Raw genomic sequence first — 23,337 nt, forward strand, 5'->3', positions numbered from 1 at the left:
ACTTGAGGCCTTGGAGTAGGCTTCCAAATTTGAGTGATGGAGTTGGAATCACTGGTGTGTAGTTAGAATGGAAGAGTGTAATATCACATGGTGAAGGGTTTAAAATTGGGGTTTTAGAATATAGTAATAGGTATGGGACAAGATGGAGGTTCTTGGGCTCTTTCTTCTTGTTCCTTCTTCTTCATGATTTCAGGTAGTAGTTTTTGGTTGGATAGTTAGTGCTGTACTGCAAGTCATAGGAGTTTGGATATTGGGTCAAAAGTGTAAATAATAGAGGCGTTAATTCTCTATTGGACTGCTTATCTTTAAAAGACCTTGAAACTAGCTAAATTCACCTCCATTTTAGCTGGTAGCTATGAGTGTTGTTTCTCTGTTCATTATCTAAGATTTAATAAACAGCCAAGTCCAAACGAGAAGTCTATCTCTGTGTTTTAATCCTGACTCTGAGTGAAGGCAGAAGAAAATGAAGACAAGCCACTGATTAGGTGGTGCACTTACCCTATTGCACATTAATATATTAAAGATAACCAGTCTTTTAGGTGGCTTTGCTGATTTTCTTGTATCATACAGCCCTTTCTCAGCCAGACCTGTGAGTCACTGCCCTCCCTGCTGACCACAGAGGAGCCTGGCCACCACCTTCAGAGCTCAGAGCAAGATCATCCCTCACCACACCTGCCTCTCTTGGCTAATAGCAAGTGTGTGCTGGGCTGAGATGTGGAGAAGTAGCCAAGGCACAGTCCTCTCAGCACTGCAGTGGCATCCTGCTTCCCCTGATTACAAAAAGGTTGTGGTGACATTTGGTGTTTTTATCTTTTTCTGGAACTGCAGGTGTAGCCACCCATCTCCTGAGCTCGAGTCCGGTGTCCTTGCTCTTTAAAGAGCTCCTGTCTTGGCCCTGAGACGTTTGACTTTCACTGTAAAATTGCAGCACTGTCAGAAAACTGAGAGCTCAAGCAACTCCACCAGAGCTGGAAAGTAAGAATGAATCATTGCAGCTGCACAGCTGAGATAACAAAATCTCTACAGCCACAGATAAAGGTGCCTGTCAGACACTTCTCATCCCCAGAGCTGGAATGTTGGATGGGCACCTCTGCATGCTCTGATGGCTAATGGCATGCAGGGAGATGTCACACAGGAGCAGGTAGTGAGGAGTGAAAATGAAAACATTTTTAGTCATGCTCTGAGAGAAACATTTTCATTTTTTCCTTTCATTGAAAGAAACATCGTACTTTCCTGGAGGTAGTTATCTGATAACCAGAAAGGAAAAGCAGGAGAAAAACAGACAGTGGAAAGGCATGTTCCTGTTGGTGCATAAAATTTCAAGGCTACATTCCCTTAATTAAACACATCACCTGGAGAAGAGTGGCAGAAACATTTCAGGTGACCCCCTGGGAAGGTGGGTGTTCATTAATAAATTCAGCACCAACCAAATCTGTTGTGCTGCAAGTGCCACCTCAGGAAGGGTTCAGAGTTAAAGTTGCTCATGTCATAGTTTTGTCATCAGTACAGTAACACAGGGCATCTTTCTTTGTCCCTGTAAAGAAACAGTAAAGCAATTAATTCATTTCCCTTCAAAAAGGAATAAATAGACTCTTTCGCAATATGCATCACTTGAGAATTGCTGGATGAGGAGCTGGTGTCATAGAAAATGGACTCCTTGTGTAGAAGAGGTAAATAAAGAGTCAGTGTGGTGTTTGCTTTCACAGAACTGATGGAGTGAACAGGAAACAGTGGTTTTAGCTAGAGCTGGTCCCCTCTTTGGGTAAAGGTTGATTTTTTTTCAGTCCTAGTATTTCTGTTGTCTGAAAATATTCAAGTGACTGAAGAAGGGAAAAAAAAGGGAATTCTTGCTGGACATAGTTCAGTCTTAAAAATACAACATTGTTTACTTCAGTGCCTCTTGGACTGGAATTTATAATCAGGTAGCTATCTCCATATTTATTAAACATTTGTATGCTCAGGAACAGTTAAAAGGTACTTTCCTCACCACGACCAGAAGTGTTATTTCTCACTTGAATGCCACTTCATAAGTTCATTCTTCTCAGTCATCAAAATAAAAACAAAATCCAGACTTCAAACTCAGAAGTGTTTTTCTGTGCTTTGACAACTAAGAGAGGGCATTTGCCACCCTCTGTGTGCCTTCTGGATGAATCACTGCACTGTGATGAACCATAACCTGCCTTTGGCTCCTTTTTGACAACTGCAAAGGCAGAGATGACCTTTTAATCTTCCATGATAGTATTTCTCCAGTTAAATGCTGCATTTGCTCCGTGAGTTAATGTCTTCACTGGTGGGTTGACCATCTGCCATTTGCTCTCCTCTTTCTGTTCTTCACAGAAACACATGCCCAGGGAAGGGATCTGGGAAGGAAGTTACCAGCAGGGTCATTGCTTTGACATGATGGGGAGGCTTTGCTCCAGAAAAGAGCAGCCTCTGATATTCTGTCACTTCTGAAAATGAAATAAAACCAGGCTGGAAGCCCGAGGGGTGAAAGCTGAACTTGTGTCACTATTTCACATTCATACCTGGGCAACCTGTTCCTGTGCCTCACCCTCCTCCCCCCCCCCCCCCCCCCCCTAGTAAATAATTTCTTCCTAGTATCCAATTTGAACCTGCTCTCTGTCAGTTTGAAGCCATTGCCCCTTGTCCTGTAACTCCAGGCTCTTGTAAAGTTTCTCTCCATCTTTCATGCAGGCTCCTTTTAGGTACAGGAAGGCTGCAATTTGGGTTACCCCAAAGCCTTTTTTCTCCACTTTGAAAGGAAGGAGACTGGCTCCAGTTGGAGAGGTTTCCAAATGTGCCTCTTGTCTGTAGGTATTACATGGCATTAACTTTCATTTAACTTTTGGAGAGATGAAAATCTCGCCAAAGACTTAGGTGCCAGTCACATACAAACCCTTAGAATAAAATCCTTCTCTTTACCTCCAGCACTTTGTTAAAACTGTGTGAAATTCCCTTTGGAATGAGAGAGCTGATGCCATTGGTGTTGCCATGCTGTTTATATGCCTCTTGCTGCATAAGCAATCTCCTTATTAAAAATATAATGAAACAACCCAAAGGCTTCCTGATGAAATAAAATCCTCTTACCTTCTGCACCATCTGGGCAAAGTCTCTGCTGTCTCTGTCAGGGAGCCCTGTGAGTGCTCGGGTGAGAGGTGCCAAGGAGGAGCCGTGGCCCACGATGAGGATGACACCTGGCACACCAGGAAAAACAAAGTGCTGGTAAGGGAGCTGCAGCATTGCCATGTTCCCCAGCAGCAGATGGGGATGAGGTGGCTTTGAGGCTGTTCATCTTTGCAGACCTTTTTTGATAATGTGACAGAGTGTGTTGTGATGGACAGAAAACATCTGGAGTGTTGAGCATGCCAGCTACTAGAGAAGGCATTTGTGAGGGAACAACAAACTAGCATTCCAGGAAAGTGTATTAGCTTTTGCTGAGCTACATCCTGGTGTAGAAGGACCAAGGAAAGCATATACTTTAGCAATTTAATACTCTACTGACTCAGTTTTATTTTGCTTTTTAATTTCTATCCCATAAAATGCATGTATGTCACTTCAGTGTAGCCCAGGACAAAGCACTGAGTCTACCTTAAGCTCTGTGCAGTGCCAACAGCTCACATTAAATGTGCTTCTGTTGGCAAATCTCTGCCAGTTCCTGTTACTGCAAGTGTCTGACAGAGTATTCAAAGACCTGAAACCTCTACCTTTGCTGGGGCAGGCATTGATGATCTGTTTTATAACCGCAGAGCTTCTGCTGACATAGTCTTCATAACTTTCTGATGGCACCAGAGAAGAGAGTGGGAAGTTACCCCTGACAATAAAATCACAAATATATGTAAATCTAGATGAATACACTCTTAGCAGCATTGAATGACTACACCAGAGCAAAGGAACTTGGTTAAAAGGTTTATCTACTGCCTTGGCTAACACTGTTACCTCTGCTTGTCCGAAGCATTAGCTTCTCTCTGAGTAATTTCCATTAATCTCATGGCTAAGTCTCAAAGCTCATAAAGCACCAGATGCAGGGAAAATCAGGATTCAATAAAACTTGTGGTTTACAATGAAGATTATTTAAAGCAGGATTTATGCCCAAGAAAATCTTTGAGCAATTCTGCCAGCAAGGACCACTGCCCAGACATGAACTGCAGAGCTGCCTGGGTCTTCCAATCCTGACTGAGTTCAAAGGAGAGACACTAATGAAGCTTACAAGATTTGCAATGCTTGCAAGATTTGGTACCTCAGCATTAATCTCCTCAATAAACCAAGTAAATAAAAATCTACAATGAAGAAAGTTTATTTGCATTGCTGGTCAAATGGGTAGTAATGACTTTCACTGCTAAAGTTAAAAAAAAGGTTGTTTCCAGGGTCCATAATCACTATGTATCACTCCAAAGTATCTGAGTACTACTGCTGAGACCAGGTACTCTTCTTTCTTTCATATGCCAGGGCTTTTCAGGCACCCAAAAAAACCTAAGAGCCAGAGCTTCAGTCTGCTGTGAATCCTCAGAGAATTCCTCAAAGGTCTGGTGGGGATTGGGTGATGCTCAACACTGGCAGTGATTGCATTTAGTGAAACCAGCCCCTGCTGTCCAGCCAGCTCAGTAGTAGAGTGAACATTGCCAATGAATTTTGTTGTGCTGATGCTTAATATTATATCTGGATTTTACTGATAGCCTTTGGTGGTGATTCTTCAAGTGATGTCAAACACCCATTCATAACACACGGCACCCAAGGATTTTTTTTTAACCCTGCATGTAATGAGAAGAAACTGGCATTCTATGTGCAAATTTATAATTCATCCACCCTATTTTTGCCTGGATCTGAGTGAGCTGTGAGGGGCCTGAACACTGTAGTTAACATTGCCTTAGAGACTGCCCTCTGAACCTCCTGCTGCTGTGCATTTGCACAGTTTCTTTTGAGGCAAGTGATTTTGTACCAAAAGAAACCTAGATAATACAGTCTGTTAGTGGAAAACACACCAAAGAGACCAAAAAAAGAAGGATTTTGGAGACTTATGCAGTCTCAAACAAAGATTCATCCTTGGCTGTAAGGAATGTATTAAGAATGAGATGTTTCCTTTCCCCCTTTCTTGAATAGGTGGGAAATCCCAGAGACAGCTGAGTAATTTCCTGGATCTGGCTGTGCACTGCAAACACTGAGCAGCCTGGTTTGTGAACAAGATGAGGAGCTAGATTGAATTGGAGGTTTATCATTTCCTGCCGGGCTGTGGTTTGCAAGTGCTCAGAAAAGGCATCGACCCTCACCCTGCCAAGTTATGAGGGCTCCAGAAAGTCCTTGCTGAGCACAGTATTAATCTTTGAGCAACTAAAAATTATGCCAGAAACATTAATTAAAGTGAAATTCTCTTATCTTGCCTGTTCCCAAAACCTCTTGGTGCTGCCCTGCAGACCCTCAGCCAAGGGCTGACTGACCATATATAATGTTGCATTTCTTTCCCACTGAAAATTGGGTTATTCTTCACATTTCTAAAGTATTTTTCACATCAACCGAAGGTAAAAGCAAACCTCCTGGCACCTGAAATTAATGTCTATAATGTTCAAGGCAACACCAGAGGAGGGCTGGTTCCATGCACAAGACATTTGTGCTAGTGCACCTGTGTGCTGGTGACAGCTTATCTTATTTTTATATCCTATTTTGATCTAAATTTGATCAGAATCACTCCACCTTTGCAGTGTTTGCAATGATTCATGAGATGTAAAAGGACAAGATATCTCAGAGAAAAACCCCACAGCTTTATCAGCCAGACACTGACATACCTGTAACTTGTATCTATGTCATAAGATGCCTCCACCAGTTCTGCCACAGTCATGAAGATAGGGATTGCTCTGCTTGCTTCCCACTTGGTCCATTCGAACAGTCCTGGTTCCACCCTGATTCTGACTTTTGGATTTAATTTAAGCCCTGCAAGAACAAGAAATAGATCTTTGGAGAAAGAAATAGTCAAAGTGATACATTCAGGCTATACATTCTGCCTTGTTTGCTGTTGTACTTCCATTAATGAAAATTAATTACTTATTATCAACCAATTGATTTAAGGAAGCAACCATTATATTCTTGTTAGACTAACATGAAGGAACTTCAAATTATTATCATCATTATCATAATCATAATATTTGAAGCTCTCTTTTGATGCTTTGCTAGAAGGAAAAAACTCAGTTTTGCAATGCTAGAATTTGAATAAACTTCAGACAGAAAATTTTTTTAGCATTTTCATATAGCATTTTGCACAGTGTTCCTCAGTGGGTCAGTAAATTTTCCAAATTGTCCAGTATTAGAAATGGAACTCTCTCGTCAAAAGAAATATTATTTTTTGAATATTCTCAAGAGAGGTTACTGAGTGGCAGTGAATGCATTCTGATGTAAACATGGTACTGAACTGTGCTTGAAAGGGACAGGAGATGTAAAAAGAAGAGAGGGAGAAGAAAGGAACGAAAAGATGTTCTGCAACATGAAGGATTAAAATAGCTTGGCTTGCAAAAGGAAGCATGGAAGCAGTCTTCCCTAATTCACATCCAGATCTTTTAGAGCTCTGAAAACATCTGATATTTGGATCAAAATATTTTCTGGAAGAGATGGCAGTGGTGATTTGATGAACAGCTACTAATGTCGAATTCAAACAGATATGAAACACCTCTGTTTCATATAACATTAGGTTCCATTTTAACTATCAAGATCTAGTGTTTATGTGCTCATATCCCACAGACTGTACACACACCAGCAGGTTTGCTGCTGCCTGCATTACCAGCAGTCAAAACCACCTCGCCTTCCCTGCCTAAAGAAAACCACAAACAGCCACAAAGTCATACATCTTCCTAATTGCTCATGTCAGAGGCTTCACAGAAGTTTGGTGAAGCTGTTTCCAGCGTGGCAGAAGCACCTGGCAGGTTTGCTGCCTTACCCTGCAGTACGTGCTGAGCTGTCTGCACACAGCACAGGGCAGGGGACGAGTACACGTGGCTGACTGTCACCTCCTGGTCCAGCAGAGCTTCCCCTGGATGGCAACAGCAAAGTGTGACAGATGAGAAACGACTACAAAACACTTCCTGAAAATAAACCAGCTCAGAGCTTAGCAGTTTCATCAACATGGGATACACTGACGATTCCTTTCTATTCATTTTTTTGCACTATCTGCTGATTGACCTCATTAGAATGCTCATCTGGTGGAAATACAATTTCTAAAATGAGTGTTGGAAAGATAATTACAGAAGATTCACCCTAAATCTGCAAACAGCAGTTAGGCATTTGGCTGCCTCCATGTATCTGAACCACCAGAGACAAGCATTTGCAGCAGACCAACAATGTCACAGTCATGGATCTTGCTCAGGCAGCACAAACAACTTCATCTGGTGAGTGAATTGAGTCAGCCTAACCCACACCCATCCTCCTGCAGCTAGGTCACCACACTGCTGACCATGGAGCTGCTTCTTCTGGCCAGCCCCTTCGCTCCTCACTGTCCACTCAGGGACAACTGCATAAGGTATTCATCCCTTGCAGATAAGCAGCAGGGCACAAGTAGTGTTTTGGCTTCTTCCTTTTGGCTTTCTCTGCCAGGAACTGGCAGAGGGAGGTCTCAAAGACAAGTAACCAGCTGTGTTCTCTATTCTACTATTTAACAAGATCTTGCAGTGGTTGCCCACAGAGAATTGTGGTCACGGTGAGTGCTGGAAGGAAATTTTTCTGCTGCAAAGCCTGCATGAGCTTTGACAGATGATGACAGCCTTCTTCCCAAACCCTTACATTTGTCAGAGGATAATATCCAGCTTACCTATAAGCCTTGACTGGAAAATACCACAGCAAGATAAAGGAGGATCATGTTCAAACTGCTTCATGCTGTCTTTCCGCCTTGGCAGGGAGGAGGGGAAGTTCAGATCTGCTCTGTAGTATTTCCCTGAAACAAGGCAGGACATTTTACTGTGGCACAAGGAAGGCAGCAGCTGTGTTATGTTTGTTTTACAGACAGAGTCAGTGTCTCACTGATGAAAAGCAGCCAGTGCTGTTACCTTAAAGGGGTCATGTTTTATGGTCACAACACTAGCTTGGGAATTCATCTGTCCTAACAGAATAGTCCCTCTTCTTCAAGCTCAGAAGGACCAAATTGTGAGGAGGAAAGAACAGGAAATCAGGAGAATTTGGCTTTGTGGGACTCAAAAGAAACAAAAATCTACTCCTTATCTATATTCTTTTACTGTTGCCAAAACGAGTGAAAAAAAATCTCCACTGAATTAAAATGAAACCGATGCATTGGTTATGTAGCTATAAGGTACCACTCTCCTTATCTGATGTGAATTCCATGCACTAAACATGGGGAATCTCCAGCATAGCAAAGCAGACTTCCAGCATTAAGCTCTCACTTGTGAACTCCCTGATAAACATTTCCCATTTCTGAGAGAGAGAGAGAGAGAGAGAGAGAGGAAATTCAGATTTTAATTTAGGTCAGTGCTGCCACCACTGATTCTCCAGGCTGGACTAGTGACATAGTGTGACTCTGATGAAGACCCATGATTCTGACTCGGGCACTGAAAGGTGGAGGGGTCTGACAAGCACCACCTCACGTGATGAGAGGTGATGAGTATGCTCCTGTGATTTGTTCATGTACCAGTGAGACACACTTCCATCAGCAGCACAGGAGCTTTGTTTATCTGCAGAATTTAACGAGCATAAACATGAAGGACTTTAGGACACCGTGACCTGGTTATGTGCAGGTCGAAGCTGTGCCTGACTTGCACTGTTATCACTCCTTTGTGCCAGTGCTGACATTTACACAGATTGAATCTCTCCTACCCATTACTGGGGTTAATTTGGTTTGGTCCTGGCTTTTGAAGACCTTCCTGTTACCTTACTCACCATCTGCAGTCAGACACTGCTGAAGCCAAGATTTGCCAAAGACCTGGTCCACTCTTTCCCCATGGTGCATCACCAGCACCCCTCTCGGCAGGGCAGCGTTCTGGGAAAAGGGAGTTTCAGAAGGATGTTATCTATAACCTGCAGGAAAAGTCTGGATTCCTGGAGAAGAGATAATATAATAGATACCTGTCCTTAGGACAGTGATAAACCTGATTGGTTCTCCACTAAAGGCAACTGAAAGATAATCATAAAATCATTAAGGTTGGAAAAGACCTTTGGGGTTATTGAGTCCAACCTTTGTCTGATCAGCACGTTGTCAACTCAGCCATAGCCCTGAGTCCCACACCCAGTTGTTTCTTGTACACTTCCAGGTTTGGTGACTCAACACTTCCCTGGGAAGTCTGTTCAATGCTTGACCATCCTTTCAGTGGAAAAATTCTTCCTGATATCCAGCCTGAACCTCCTCTGACCCTCATGGGCTGCACGTTCTAATTCTGTGTTAGCGCTTGTGAAAGATGGAGCTGGTAACAGATCTTTTAATCTCAGTGTGGGAAGGAATCATAACTTTAATTTAAATCATATGGCTGATATAAACAAAAAACAGAAAATTAGCTAAGATCTGACTGGTAATGCCTCTTTTTACACCAGGACTAACACCAAGCTTCTCCTTCTTTTCCTGGTGAAAATACCACTTCTGCATTTTCATAGCCATGTGACTAAATCAACAGTGAGCCAAGATCTCCTAAAAGGCCACTTTTTTTACTTAGACTTCGTGGAATTACAGATAACTTTGAAGTAGTTTGGGGTTAGTATACAATGCACATTAAATACAAATGAGAAGAAGATAAGGAGAAACAGGTCAAAAGCTTTAAAACTTTAAAACAGTGTTACTGCTGCAGCACTGAGCTAAGTGCTCTGCATCTTCAGCAACAGAGAAGGGAAATCATAAGAAGTGGTTTGAGGGTGACATTCATGCATTCTGTTAAATACTTGCACTTCTGCCATGAAACACCCATCAACTGCCACAAGATCAGAGTATAAACCCAAGGTTTTGTGGTCTTCCTCTTCTCCCTGACAGGAACCCAGAGGCCAGGGAAACTCCGGACTGGAGATGTGCACATCTGCAAAACACATTTCTCAGGCCAAGCCTTGACTCTGCCACAGATCTGACCTGGATAAGAGAGGCCAAGAGCCCGAGGAAGGACATGTGACTTGTTCAGAAAGTTCTTACAGTCATATACATGGTGTCCTGGAGGCCTCAGGGTGGAAGTTCCCTCCCTCAAGGTGCCCTCAGTTTCTCTGATGTTAGCACCAAGCAAGCCCAGGGTTATTGCCCAGCACAGCAGGAGAAATTGTGGGGCCAACAAGCTAAAGGGTTTTCTGAGGCATGTCTGTGCTGAAAATGCATTTTGGCATCTCTGACAGAGCCAAAAAGGCAATGCAGGTGCAAATGTTCTGTAGGAAAAAATCAGAGTCCTTATTTGCTTTGTTCTTCCTACCAGAAGAACAGTGGACATAGGAAAATTGATACCTGTTGATTTTGAACTTAGGTGAAAAATGTGATCCTACCAGTGCTGTTAACCACTCCAGCTAGCTGTTCTGTGCAGTTACCTGCACTAGCTACATATCGAAAAATGAAGAAGAAAATGGAACATTTAAATGTGATCTGGGGCCACAGAAGCCTCCAAGGTGACATCCATGGAATATGGACATAAGAGCGGCCATAAACAGTGAGCCTAATTCAGATTCAATTATTCTGCCTGAAGCCATGTGGAAATCATTGGAGGTTGTGCTTCTGTTTTACCTGTCTCCATACCCACTGAGGCTATCAGTACTCAGAGAAACCTGAGCAGAGAACTTACGTGTTGTGCTATTATGACAGGAACAGGGAAAGATTTATGAAAGACAAGTGGGACATACATCATACACATTACAAAAAAACCTATGAGATATTTTAAAAAACAGCTTGAGTATATATGTATATATAAATGTACCATATAAATAAAACCATGTGTACAAACATACAAAAAAATGTGAAAATATAAGGGAGGAAAAGGAAGATACTACTAAATTTACTAAATGACATTATTTAATAGCATATCTGCCAAAGCATGTGGCAAAGATAAGAAATGGAAAAACCAATTACCTGAAGAGAAAGAACATTGGTTACACTCCTAGACATACTGAGATTATGGGCTTCCCCATTCAGCTTTACATTGGGTTCCTTATCAGTTTTGGTGAAGGATCTGGAAGTTGTATCAAAAACATATTCCCTGCAGAAAAAGCAGAAGTGACACACACACACACACACACACACACACACACACACACACAAACATACAGGTACACACACAAATAGAAGAGACTTTTGAGTCATGATGCTGTTTACAGGATCAGCAAGTCAGGATTCATGTTCCATTCAGTACTTTTTGCACACTTGCAATCCACCTCATCACTTTGCTGTTCATTTAGAACACGCCCCACAAAAGTGAGGCTAAAACACTGGGAACTGATGGTGTATATTGGGTGTAAGCCTGCTAAAGTGGGAGCTTCAAGCAGGAAATACTACCTGGTAGCCTCCTCCCTTTCTCTGAGACATCAAGAAGGGCACCAAAACTTCCCATCTTAGAAAAGTCAGCTCTAATCTACAAGTAGCATCAGCTGTGCTGCAGCATGTGAGCTGCAGAGTGAAGTGCAGGAAGCCAGACAGGTGCCTTCTGATGCAATACAGCTGGGCACATCAGCAAGATAAGGGTGGTGCCAAGGTGGTGAAGCAACCTCTCTGTGGTTTCATTTCAAGCTAACTTTACAAGTCCTTGAAATGGGGCAAACAAGAAGAGAGCAGAGAGCCAGGCTGAAGGCTGAGCCTGCCCTGGTAGAATTTGCTCTTTCAAAATTCATTAGGTCGTTCAGGTTCTTCAAGAGCAAACGGGGGTCATCCCTCGAGCAGCTGAACTTATGAACTCTGGGTGTCTGCAGGTGTGTGTGTCCTGTCTCTTTTCTCTCAGAACATGTCCCAGCATCCCACCCAGACCCTCAGGATTCCCCCTCTGCCCACAGATCCCAGCAAGGAGGAACTCCCACAGCTCCTCAGCAGGAAGGAGGAGATTTCACACCAGTGAAATCCCAAGTTACCTGTGCCTGACCCAGGTGTCTGCCTCGTGGGCTCTCTCGGTGTAGTTTTCGGGGAGGAAGCCCCTGCAGCCGGTGCGGTGCGAGGTGCCGATCACCCAGCCCTCGCTCACATCGCTCTGCTGCCTCGGGTCCACGTAGATCAGGTCCCCAGCATAGAGCATGAGCTCATCAATGTTCTGGGGCTTGTACTGGAACAGGGCCCTGAGCCTCTGTGGGGACACACAGCAGGGTCAGGATGCTCCCCATGCCGCAGCTGCTCAGGGGGTGGTTGTTCGCTCTCCTGGACACAGAACCAGTTCTGTTTTCCACTCTGAAACTTGCTCTTTAGTGGCACTTTGGCAGAGGAAAAGGAAGACACTACCAAATTTACAGTATGTGTAAAAACAGGCGCTTGGTTTTCACAAAAATACTCTTTTCTCCCTGTAACTGGTACAGACTTACTTGAAAGCAAACATAGATCTGACCTATTTTTGTGGTTGCTTGCAACTCTCCTGAGTATGACTAAAATCCAATATAAGACTTGTGACAGAGCGACTTACTGATCTGACAAAAAGCTGTTGAACATTCCATAATTTAAATTTGGAAATGAGAACTGAAAGAATCTCCACTGGTTTTAACTAAGAGTCTGCTAAGCAGAAAATCATCAGTGAGAACTGACACCCCTGCTCACTGCTGCAGTTTTCATCATGGCTGGAACAATTAAGAAAACTAATTTTGCTGAAGGGAATTTTGCTGCCAAACTGTACACTGACAAATCCTAGAAAATATTAAAGGATGGTGATTTCCCGTCTCTTATTTTCTCCTGTCATGGTAAGATTAATTTTTTTCTGCTGGGGTTTGGAAATAGATTCGGAAATAAATTTTGAGACATGCAGGTCAAGCAAGCTACCAAAATAAAGGTACTATCTACTGATTTAGGAGTGCATTTTTTCAGCCCAAAATGGCACTGGAAACAACCATGCTCTTTGAAGCCCTGTGCTGAGCAGGAAGAGATTTTCTTAAGGATGGAAAAGGCAAGAAGACTGTAGCAAAGAAAATTAAAGGCTCAGGAAATGGAATAAATCTGGTTCCAGTACCTGGTAATGCACAAAACGCATGTCCCGTGAATAGAGAGCAGCTACCCACTGGCAGGGCTCCCCTGGGTTAATGCTTTTGGCCAGTTGTTCCAAAGTCTTCTGATGGTGAGGATAAAACCTGTGAGCCAAGGTAAGGTGGAACTGCTTCAAGGAGGGCTTCACGTGGCAGTCTAGGGATGAAACAATCACATCACAACATAGAAACAAAGGTCGTTCAAAGCTCCTCTTGTTTTATCCTACAATTTGCATGATGCTGGAAATATCAGCATATAGAGTAGAGTAAATCTACTGAATAATGGTTTTGAAGGGTGTCATGGTTTTAACCAGACCAAAATCATTCACAAATGTGGGCTGGATTTGCTTCTTGGCTTCATCTGTGAAGAAAAGAAATGATCATGGTTTGACTTCCTCTCCCAGCCTGAGATATATTGAACTCATTTCTCCCAGACAAAGCTGTGGTGGGGCTGTGTCCCCTCAGTCTCCACTAGTGATGCAGCTTCCCTTGGAAAAGGTATTAGGCCCTATTCCTAGGGATGCAGCCAGGACATCAAGCACCATGAGGGTGGAGATCTGGGGAGTGTCATGTCCCTGCCCATCCTGGATATCCTGAGCAATCACCTGCCAAGTTGCACACAGAATCATTTCAGCTTCTGGGCAAAAGTGCTGTGTCTTCAAAAGACTAAAGCATGCTCCTCTGGCTACTCTGCTTGCAAATCTGTAGGAGAAAAGGCTGTTTGCTGGCAGGAAAGCATTATCTAAGCTCCCCTGGAGACACAGGGAATGTTTGTGGCTACACATTTGTACTACAACCCACCCGTTTTCCCTCTGATGATGGTCCTACCTGCCAGGGCTGACGCCTCTGATGAGAATGCCACAGCAAACTCTCTGAGGATGTTTGCCTGGCTGTCATCAATGAAGAAGCCAAGGTAGCTGGGAGATGCATGTAGCATTAGGGAAATGGATGGCGGAAAGCTCTGGGAAAAGCTGTCACCGACTCGCTTTAAGATGTCATACAATAATTCCACTTTCTGGTCTTCACACTGAAAGAAAACAGAGGAGGAACAGGCTTTACCCACCAGCTCACAGTCAGCGCTGTAGCCTCTGTCACACAGCACTGCCAGAAAACTGTGGGGCTATAAACTTCCTGAGAAACACAAAATACTTAGGAATTTGCCTGAATTTCCTGGCATTAAACTCAGCAGTATTTGATAGCTGGATCAGCACAGCGTCCTGGCTCCATAACAGGAGATGGAGCCTTCAACCCAAGGTGTATCTAGCCTGGGTAGAAAAATGCCAAAATATTTTACCATCTGTCAGGTGTGCAGTCTGAATTTCCCTTTTCTATTCTAAGTAGGAATTTGTATTATTGTTATCCTACATCCTTTACTGAGATGTGCAAGGTGAGGGTTGCAATGCAGTTCTCTTCCAGACAAGCCTTTAAACTTGATGCTTCCCAAGAGCATGGCATTCATTATTAATTAATGATTTTTGTTCTGTGTAATTGTGTTTAATGGTCACAGAGCACCATTCAGTATTTTGCAACAAAATAATCTTATTTTCACCATCTCTACTTTTTGACATGGTCGTGATGACCCACCCTTAGGGGGAAGCAAGCACTTAGTGGTTTAACATAAAAGTATGATGAACAAAGTAATTTTTGTCCAGCTGCTCTAGCCCAAGCCTTTTTCAGCACATCCCAGATACAGCTGATGTGTTGCACCATCTACATGCTAAAACTGGATTCCAGGAGGCTCCAGAGTTTTTCCAGTCCAGGCCAGTACTGGGCTTCATAAAAGATTTCACAAAATCTTCAGCTTAAATAAAAAGAGTAAAATCTGGGCCAGGCCACCATAGCAGTGACCTGCTGATGAAGCTCTCTAGGGAAGGCAGAGCTTTTCCTGAGATTCCCCCAGGCTTGCACCGAAGATGTCTGCACCCTGTGATAACACTGTCCCTGCTCCACTGCTGCGCTGCCTGGGAAGGTTTATCACCCTAAATCCAGGCAGCAATGGACACGTGGAAACCTGACAGCAGCTGCACTGCACAAGGCTGCTCTAGATGGGTCAGCTACCCCAAAACACCCCACTCAGACATTAACTGCCACTCAGACACTGACCATCACTCAGACATTAATCATCACTTAGTCTCATAACCTGAAGGTCCTGAGTTCAATCTTCACACAGGGCACCACTATATATTGCTTTTATCTTCTTTTTTCTTCCCTGCCAGAATCGGGATTAAAAGTTCAGGAGACAGAATTTTATGTTTGGACTCAGATGTTTATGAATTCTTATCTATAGTATAGTGAGTGCTACAGCACTTCTAACTAACAAGCTAAAAAAGGCAAAATGGCAATGCATCTCTCTCTCTCTCCAAGGTCTTTCAAACCTAAACTGTCCAATTAAGAGCTAACACCCAAATTATTTTTACTTTTGACCCAACAACCAACCACTTGTGACCCACAGTGAGGCATTTTCTATACAATTAAACATGATATCACCTAGAACCATGAAGAAGAAGGTGATGAAGAAAGAAACCTCTGCCCAAAAACCTCCATCTTGTCTTCCACACATTACTATATCCTAAGCCCCAAATTCCATGTTTTCCACCATGCAACACCACAAACTTCAATTCAAACTACACACCAGTGATTCTAATTCTATCACTCAATTTTGGAAGCCATCTCCAAGGCCTCATGTCAAAAGCAGGGTTTTCCTGGTGGTCAGTGCCTGACAGCAGAAAAAGTTCAGAATTCTCTGTTTACAGGGTTCCAAAAATCACTCATGCACCGAGCATCACTCAGGCACTGAGCATCACTCAGGCACCGAGCATCACTCACACACCGAGCATCACTCACACACTGAGCATCACTCACACACCGAGCATCACTCACACACTGAGCATCACTCACACACCGAGCATCACTCAGGCACTGAGCATCACTCACACACCGAGCATCACTCACACAATGAGCATCACTCACACACCGAGCATCACTCACACACTGAGCATCACTCACACACTGAGCATCACTCACACACTGAGCATCACTCACACACTGAGCACCACTCAGGCACTGAGCATCACTCAGGCACTGAGCACCACTCACGCACCGAGCATCACTCAGGCACTGAGCATCACTCACACACCGAGCATCACTCAGGCACTGAGCATCACTCACACACCGAGCATCACTCACACAATGAGCATCACTCACACACCGAGCATCACTCACACACCGAGCATCACTCACACACCGAGCATCACTCACACACTGAGCATCACTCACACACCGAGCATCACTCACACACTGAGCATCACTCACACACCGAGCATCACTCACACACTGAGCATCACTCACGCACTGAGCATCACTCAGGCACTGAGCATCACTCACACATTGAGCATCACTCACACACTGAGCATCACTCACACAATGAGCATCACTCACACACTGAGCATCACTCACACACTGAGCATCACTCACACACTGAGCATCACTCACACACCGAGCACCACTCAGGCACTGAGCATCACTCACGCACTGAGCATCACTCACACACTGAGCATCACTCACACACCGAGCATCACTCACACACTGAGCATCACTCAGGCACTGAGCATCACTCAGGCACTGAGCATCACTCACACATTGAGCATCACTCAGGCACTGAGCATCACTCAGGCACTGAGCATCACTCACACACCGAGCATCACTCACACACCGAGCATCACTCACACACCGAGCATCACTCAGGCACTGAGCATCACTCACACACTGAGCATCACTCACACACTGAGCATCACTCACACACCGAGCATCACTCACGGTCTTAGCACCGTGCCTGGACCTGGGTCATGTCATTTTATCACCGACAAGTTCAGGTGTCAGACAACAGCAGGTGGCCCAGTTTCCCCAAATATCACCCAGCTGAAACCTGACCCTCACCCTCTCCTTTCCTCACCGTGAAGAAGTCGCAGAGGGTGACGTGTGGGAACACCTCGTGGGCTCTGTTCTTCCCGCACTGACGCTTGCTCTCCTTCCAGAAGTCCTGCAGGCGGCTGTGCAGGCGGCCCGTGGGGCACAAATAAAGGGCATATTCCTGAGGGATTGGGTCATCCAGGGAGGGGTCATTGCAGTGGGAATGCAGCCTGAAATCAAGAACATAACACTGAGAGTGAGTGTATTCACCGCTGGCTCTTGTTTCCTGTGGCTGAAAGCCTCCATAGCAGAGATCAGAAAAAGGCAATGCAATTTTATTGTTTTCTTACAAATTAAAAGCTGGAGTAAAAGCTCGATTTTTCTCTGTGCTGTACTAAATAACAGAGAAAAATTTTTGAGTACTTTACATTTTATCATGTACTTTACTTCTGTCAGTATCTGAAAATGACAGAAAACAAAAAATACATTTCTAGGGGGTTGTTTTCCCCCCATTCCCTTTTTCATAACTGGTAACAAAGGACCGGAGAAGGAAAAAGCCATGGGTAGAAGATGTTGAATAATGACAAAATTAAATCTAGCTGAAGATTTAAAAAAACACTCAAAAAAGAGCCTTTTTATTCAGCCCTAAGGAAAGGAGGCAAGACAAATGAGAAATGCACAAAGAACGGTCAGAAACTCATATGCCATGTGATGCTATCGTTCACCATGTCTTTCTCAAGCTGTATGTTTGTCTTTGCAGATGGTGGATTGGGAATGGTTGTTGGGAAGTGTGGCAGCATCCCTGAAAAAAAATTATTTGGCACAAACATGCCATTCTCAAATGCTTCCTCTGACTTTTTGCAAAAGAAAAGAAAATAGAAAAAAAAAAGAAAAAAAGCAATTGAACCAAGGAAAGAAAAGAAAGAAAAAGCAAAACAAAACCCAAAAGAAAGTGAAAGAAAAGACTGTATTTAATGCGAAGGTGAATTAAAACAAGATAAAAACATCTGTTATCAGCACATAAATGACATATAAATACTCTGTGGGAGTCTTGGTGGAGAGGAGAAAACTTTGTGGCATTCAAAACTGAGAAATTATTGTAATAACTGTAATAAAACCTTCCTCTGACCATCAGCCTTTCACCTTAGTCTGTGCTGGGCCTTTCTGTTCCCCTTCAGCTGTTGTTTCTGCACATCTTTGTAAGTGCAGTCATGGGTTTACAAACAATTTCCCTGTTTCCTTGTACCTTTCCTTCAGAAGGCTTAAAGCGGAGAAGGATTTTCTGATCAGACCAGCTGATCCTGTGAACTGACTCACTGGTAAAAGTAGAAGAATCTGCTTGTTTTTAATTTACCTGACCTTCTGCAAGTTACCTTGTGTCCCAGAATAAGTACAAATACAAACATTTCTCTCTCTGAGTGAAATAAATGAAAAAAAAATCTCAAATTCAGAATTTTTTTTTTTTTATGGCAGCTAACTTCAAATTCAGTGACAGGATGAACACATCAGCAAGGATTTTTAGGTAGATTTAATGTGAAGGCACACCTTAGAAATCACAGGAACTTACCATTTTGCTGCATCTTCTACTGTCTTTTGTCCAGTAGCAACCAAAGCTTTTTGCCTAGAAAAAGCACAAAATTGGTTCATTAGAATACCAGAAAGAAAACTTTTATAAATTAAAGGCATTTAGTGACTATGGTCATCAAGTCTATTTTCCAGCACAGGCAGAACCTTTAGCAAGAAGGTGTTTCCTAGCAAATATTATTGTTCTTGAAGCCTTCCAGATAGGTTTTTTTTTAATCTCACTTCAAGTCTTTAATTCCTTGAAGATTGGTAACCCGTCCTCCCCATAAGATGCCTTCCTTTGTGCTCTGGAGGTGTTTCCTTAGCAGCCTTTCTGACTATATGAAGATCCTTGGGGTTAGATAAACCATCCATCCAAGCACTGTAAGAACTGGGTTTTCTTGGTTCATCGCAAAAAGGTTCTGATTCAAGATGACAGGACCAAGCCCATACATTAAAACTGAGCAAAACATGCTTATAATGGGGTTTGAAATCTGGATTAGGGATCCCCTACAGCCAGCAGAGAGCCAGATCTAAGCCAGCAGCTCAGTCCAAGATGAGGGACAAAACCTCTCATTTCTCTCTGTTAATGCAACTTCTAGAATTCTCTGGGATAGGATTTGATTCACATTTACCTTTCCAACTAGAGCTTTCAAAAAGCCAGCTATGTGTTTGACATGAGCAAATCTTTGTGCCTAAATACTGGGTGATGGGTGAAGGATTCCAGTGTTCAAGCAGCAGCTGCACTCATTTCCACCCCTGAAATGCACCTACAAACTTCTCAGAAGAAAAATGAAGGGGAAGTAGAGACAGATGACACTAGGAAAAAAAAAAAAACACAAAAGAAAAATAAAAGAAAAAAACCACTGATTTTTTTGGCATCTGCTGATGCCTTTCCTTCTCTTTTGAGGCCACCCTTTCTAGTCACTGGTTCTTGAGGACATTGGGTTGTGTTGCTTCCTCTCGTTTTTGTTCTTCATCCATCCCTGTGACACCTGAACACACATCAGCACTGAGCTGCAGGACACTGGGGCTTGTTAATAACATTTATATACAAAACATTGCTGGCTCTTTAGGGGGGCTCAGCAGGGATGAGGACAAACATGAGCCTTTCCACTCAAACTTTACTTCTACCTCTTTTCTCTGTAAAGTAAATCAACTCCCATGGCCAGATCAATGCACAGCCACGAGGTCTAAAGCCAGCCCATGCCCTCTGTGACTGAATAGTGCCCATTTCCCTTCTGTGCCTCTGCTGATCCCTCCTCCATCACACCCAACACAAAGAACCGTGTTTCTGTCCCTCTCCTCACACAGCCTTTCCTGCTGTGCCTTGTGGAAGTGTCAGTGGCAATGATGCCGGGGTTCATCACCACTCATTGCACCTCCAAGGGAGTGTTTTACCACCTCGTGCCACGCTGCTCCTCCCACCTGAGCTCTGTGCAAGCAGCTCTGATGCTAAAACAGAGCTTGGCTTCAGCTTTTCTCTACCATGGGAAATGAAGTGTAAGAAGACAAGTGAGAGCTGAGGCCATGAACTGCCATCCTGCTCAGTCCCATCTCCTTCTCCTGTGCTCCCCTCCAGACCTGTCCCCACGTTTTGTCTCATCACCTGTGGTGGCTGTAGGATGATTTCCAGCAAGGTTCATAGAGCCCTTAGCTCTAGGGGGGCATTAGGCTGTGACTAATCCTACACTTCCAAGATGAGAAGTGAAAATTGAAAAATAATGCAAAGATTAAGTTCTGCACATACCAGTTTCTCTCAGATAGAGAGAAGAACAAACCATGGAGAATCTGTAATGAAAGCAGATTAAAAATAAATCTACAGTGAGAATAAGCGAGCTTTTCCCTAAAACAGAAACTGCTGGCACTGTTTCTTGTGGAAATTTTTTGATCTTAGGCTAGACTTGACCCTCACGTAGTTGAGTTTCATTCATTGGGGAAATGCTGCTTTGGCCTGTTGGTTCCACATGATGAAAGATTTTGTAATACTTCCACCCCACCTTATATTTCTCAGGTCAGGACATCTCAAAACAAATTTTTCAGTACTTTCATTCATGGTTTAATTGAGGGACAACAGAGAGAGCTAAAATGTTTTTTAAAAACACAATCAAAACTTTGAAGGTCTTAAGGTCAATAACAGGAAATAATTTTTTTTTAAATTGCTCTTTGATATTTTGTTATCTCATGTCAATTTGTGCAGTATTTCTGCTGCTGCTTCTTGGCTTTGAACTGGGAAGCAAAAAGTCATCTCAGTAACAGCAGAAATTGTTTTGAAGGGGATTGGAAAAGTATCAGAGAAAGCAGCCATTACTTTGGGCTGACCAAAATTACAGTATTAATAGAGGAATGATGAGCCATGTTTTCAGCCCACAGCTAAAATCCCACTGTGCTTCACTGGGAACAAGGGATTCACAGTTCCCTTGTGAGCTGTGCCCATCCTGTCTTACACTGATTGCTCCCACAGCTGTCCCCAAAAAACAACAAAGCACTTACAATGGAACCTCTTCCACTCACATAATTTTCAATCATAAGGTAGAGAACTATTGCTCTTCTTTCTAAAATATTTTTATGAGGGGTTCTTTGATATATAAATAATAAAATTTATTTTTTGAAGAGTTTGAACAAAAATGCCATCCAGAAATTGGAAAATCTTCCCCAAAACTTGCCTGTCCAGCAGGAGAGATGTGCGGGGAAGGAGTGACCAGCACTTTTCTTTTGCATTAACTTGTTTACCTGCCACCAGTTACTCTCTCAACCATTGGAATTGCCAAGAATAGTGCCTCATTCTTTACTGTGACATTTTCTAGGCAGGGCATGATTTTTGGAACAAGATCCTGATTCAAGACAGGAAAAAAAATGACAGACTTAGGGGGCATCTTAAGGAAAAAAACCACAGTTTTCACTGATACCATCCAGCAGGAGATTTTTGCCAGGCCTGAAAGAACTTTTGGCTAGAAATTGCATCCACATTTAAATCCCTTGTAATAAGAGTAATAAGCAGAAAAAAATTAAAGAGGACTTATCCCAAGAGCAAACTATGGTCAACTTCTCAACTCATTGAGAAGCCTCTCAATACTCAGGATGTGGGAGGATGTGCATGTTTAGATTTACACAGTATTTTAAAATATTGGATATTGAGCAGTTCGGTTTTGCTGTGTGGGCAATACACACCGCTCTATATAAAATTCAGAGCAAGACTTGTCTGATCCCTGCATGGGGACATCACCCCCAGGAGCAGCACAATCTCCTGATCAAAAAAACCCCCCTGTCCATATGGGGGTTTTACGGCAAACACCCGATATCTTAAATAAATCTCCCAGTGCAAAGGCAGCTGAGCACACTACTCACGCGATATGAGCTGGGAATCCTTTGGCTAGGAGAGGTTCGAGGAGGGCAGAGGTGCTCCTGCCCCGGTGCTTGTTGGACACTTTTGCATACAGCTGTGCCTCTGCCACCGCCATCTCCTCCGTGTCCTCCCTCTCCGTGTGCTCAGCGCTGGCAGAAACCCAGAGGAGGGTGAGAAGGAGGGAGGGAGGGAGTCAGAAAATGGAACAGAGAGAGGAGAAAGAGGCAGATAAAATAAAATTTAAAAAAAAAAAAAAACAAACCAAAACAAAAAAAAAAAAAACCACCAAAAAAACCTCACACCCCTTGTGATCTTTTCTGGCAAAAGCTGACATCCTGTTTTCACAGAATCTGCGCCTCTGAATTTTTGTTGGCAGGTGGCTGAAAAAGCAAAACTTTTCCTCTTTGCCCTGGCAGAACAAGATGAGGAGCCCAAAGGTAACTCCACAGTCAGAGTGGGCTTGCTGGAGGGGCTCAGGTGGAATATTTTATCTTTCCACTTTAATCTGTCTCCTGAAAGTCAAGAAATCCACCTGAACTGCAACTGCACAGGGAGGGGAACAAGGGGGGCTGCCCTGCAGCATGTAGGAAATTAGTCTGCTGACCAAAACTTTCCTTTTGGGTTCAGTTTTCAAGTCCTCCTGTCCATATCATATGTGGCTCTTGCTTTGGTCTTCTCAGCCAAAGGCAACCAAGCTGTACAAGATTGAACCCAATGTCCCATCTAGCCATCACACCCTGAGGCTGAGCTTGGAGCAGCTCAGGGTGGAAGCAAAGAAATAACTTGTCCTTTCCAGTGGTGCCAGTCCCACTGTGGGAGCCTCGGCAGAGCTGCCCTGGCTGGTCCCCAGCCTTTCCAGCATGGCCAGAGTGGGTGAACTGGTTGGAGACAGATTTTTCTGTCCTCATTGCAAGTGTCAGTGTTCCCTCTGAAGGACAGGACACCTCACCCCCTGGACTGAAAGGATCAACTGAGCTGCTGGTCACCCGAATTGAGCCCTCATGTTCTCCCCACGTTGGCTGAAGTTGCCCTTGGGACACCTGACCAGCTTGAGCTGTTCTCCAGCCATTTGGAGAACCATCAGAACTATCTGCAGCCTGGTGGGGAGAGTGTCTCCATTTCCAGGGAAGGCTGCTGAAAGAGTGACACAGGAGATGATGAAGGATTCTTGATGTCACGGCTTAAGTTAACAGGATCATGATGTGGTGTCCTCTCCTTTGGAAGTGCTAGTCTCCATCGTGCACAGAAATAGGACTGAAAAGCTTCTCTCATCTCAGCCTTGTTCCAGGGATGTGGGTTTTATCATGGAAAACTTCTATTTCCTCCCTGGCCTCTTAGGAGCCTTGTTTCACTTACACTCCTGTGGCTTTTTGCATCATCCTTCCTTCTCCTTCTTCCCTCTACCCTTCCTGCTGTCAGGAGTCTCTCTT

At 43.6% G+C, this 23,337-nt stretch overlaps 1 protein-coding gene across 2 annotated transcripts; it reads right to left on the bottom strand.

Moving 5' to 3' along the window:
• Positions 1 to 2,222: 2,222 nt before the first annotated feature.
• On the bottom strand, positions 2,223 to 22,602 carry UBASH3A (ubiquitin associated and SH3 domain containing A). Of its 2 annotated transcripts, XM_062515209.1 has the most exons (15): positions 21,910 to 22,602; positions 18,566 to 18,619; positions 17,042 to 17,228; positions 13,918 to 14,116; positions 13,077 to 13,246; positions 12,001 to 12,209; positions 11,012 to 11,138; positions 10,477 to 10,485; positions 8,866 to 8,965; positions 7,787 to 7,909; positions 6,920 to 7,012; positions 5,778 to 5,922; positions 3,705 to 3,811; positions 3,088 to 3,194; positions 2,223 to 2,360 (listed from the first exon to the last, which is right to left on the bottom strand). In XM_062515209.1, the coding sequence occupies exons 1-15, from the start codon at positions 22,020 to 22,022 to the stop codon at positions 2,223 to 2,225; spliced, it is 1,881 nt and encodes a 626-aa protein (XP_062371193.1). In that variant the 5' UTR covers positions 22,023 to 22,602. The 2 variants fall into 2 exon arrangements, with proteins under 2 accessions (XP_062371193.1, XP_062371192.1); XM_062515208.1 differs by lacking the exon at positions 10,477 to 10,485 and having other exon boundaries at positions 3,699 to 3,811.
• Positions 22,603 to 23,337: the final 735 nt, after the last annotated feature.

This window comes from Cinclus cinclus, chromosome 2 (genome assembly GCF_963662255.1).
Source record: "Cinclus cinclus chromosome 2, bCinCin1.1, whole genome shotgun sequence".
In the NCBI taxonomy this organism is placed as follows: Eukaryota; Metazoa; Chordata; class Aves; order Passeriformes; family Cinclidae; genus Cinclus; species Cinclus cinclus.

What these genes read in the sequence shown, in the direction of transcription:
- UBASH3A (XM_062515209.1), bottom strand. Translation starts at nt 22,022, where the DNA reads ATGGCGGTGGCAGAGGCACAGCTGTATGCAAAAGTGTCCAACAAGCAC. An exon ending in GGATTCCCAGCTCATATCGC is followed by an intron (nt 18,620 to 21,909) that starts GTGAGTAGTGTG and finishes TGCTTTTTCTAG; the next exon opens with GCAAAAAGCTTTGGTTGCTA. An exon ending in TTTCCAGTCAAGGCTTATAG is followed by an intron (nt 7,013 to 7,786) that starts GTAAGCTGGATA and finishes GTTGCCATCCAG; the next exon opens with GGGAAGCTCTGCTGGACCAG.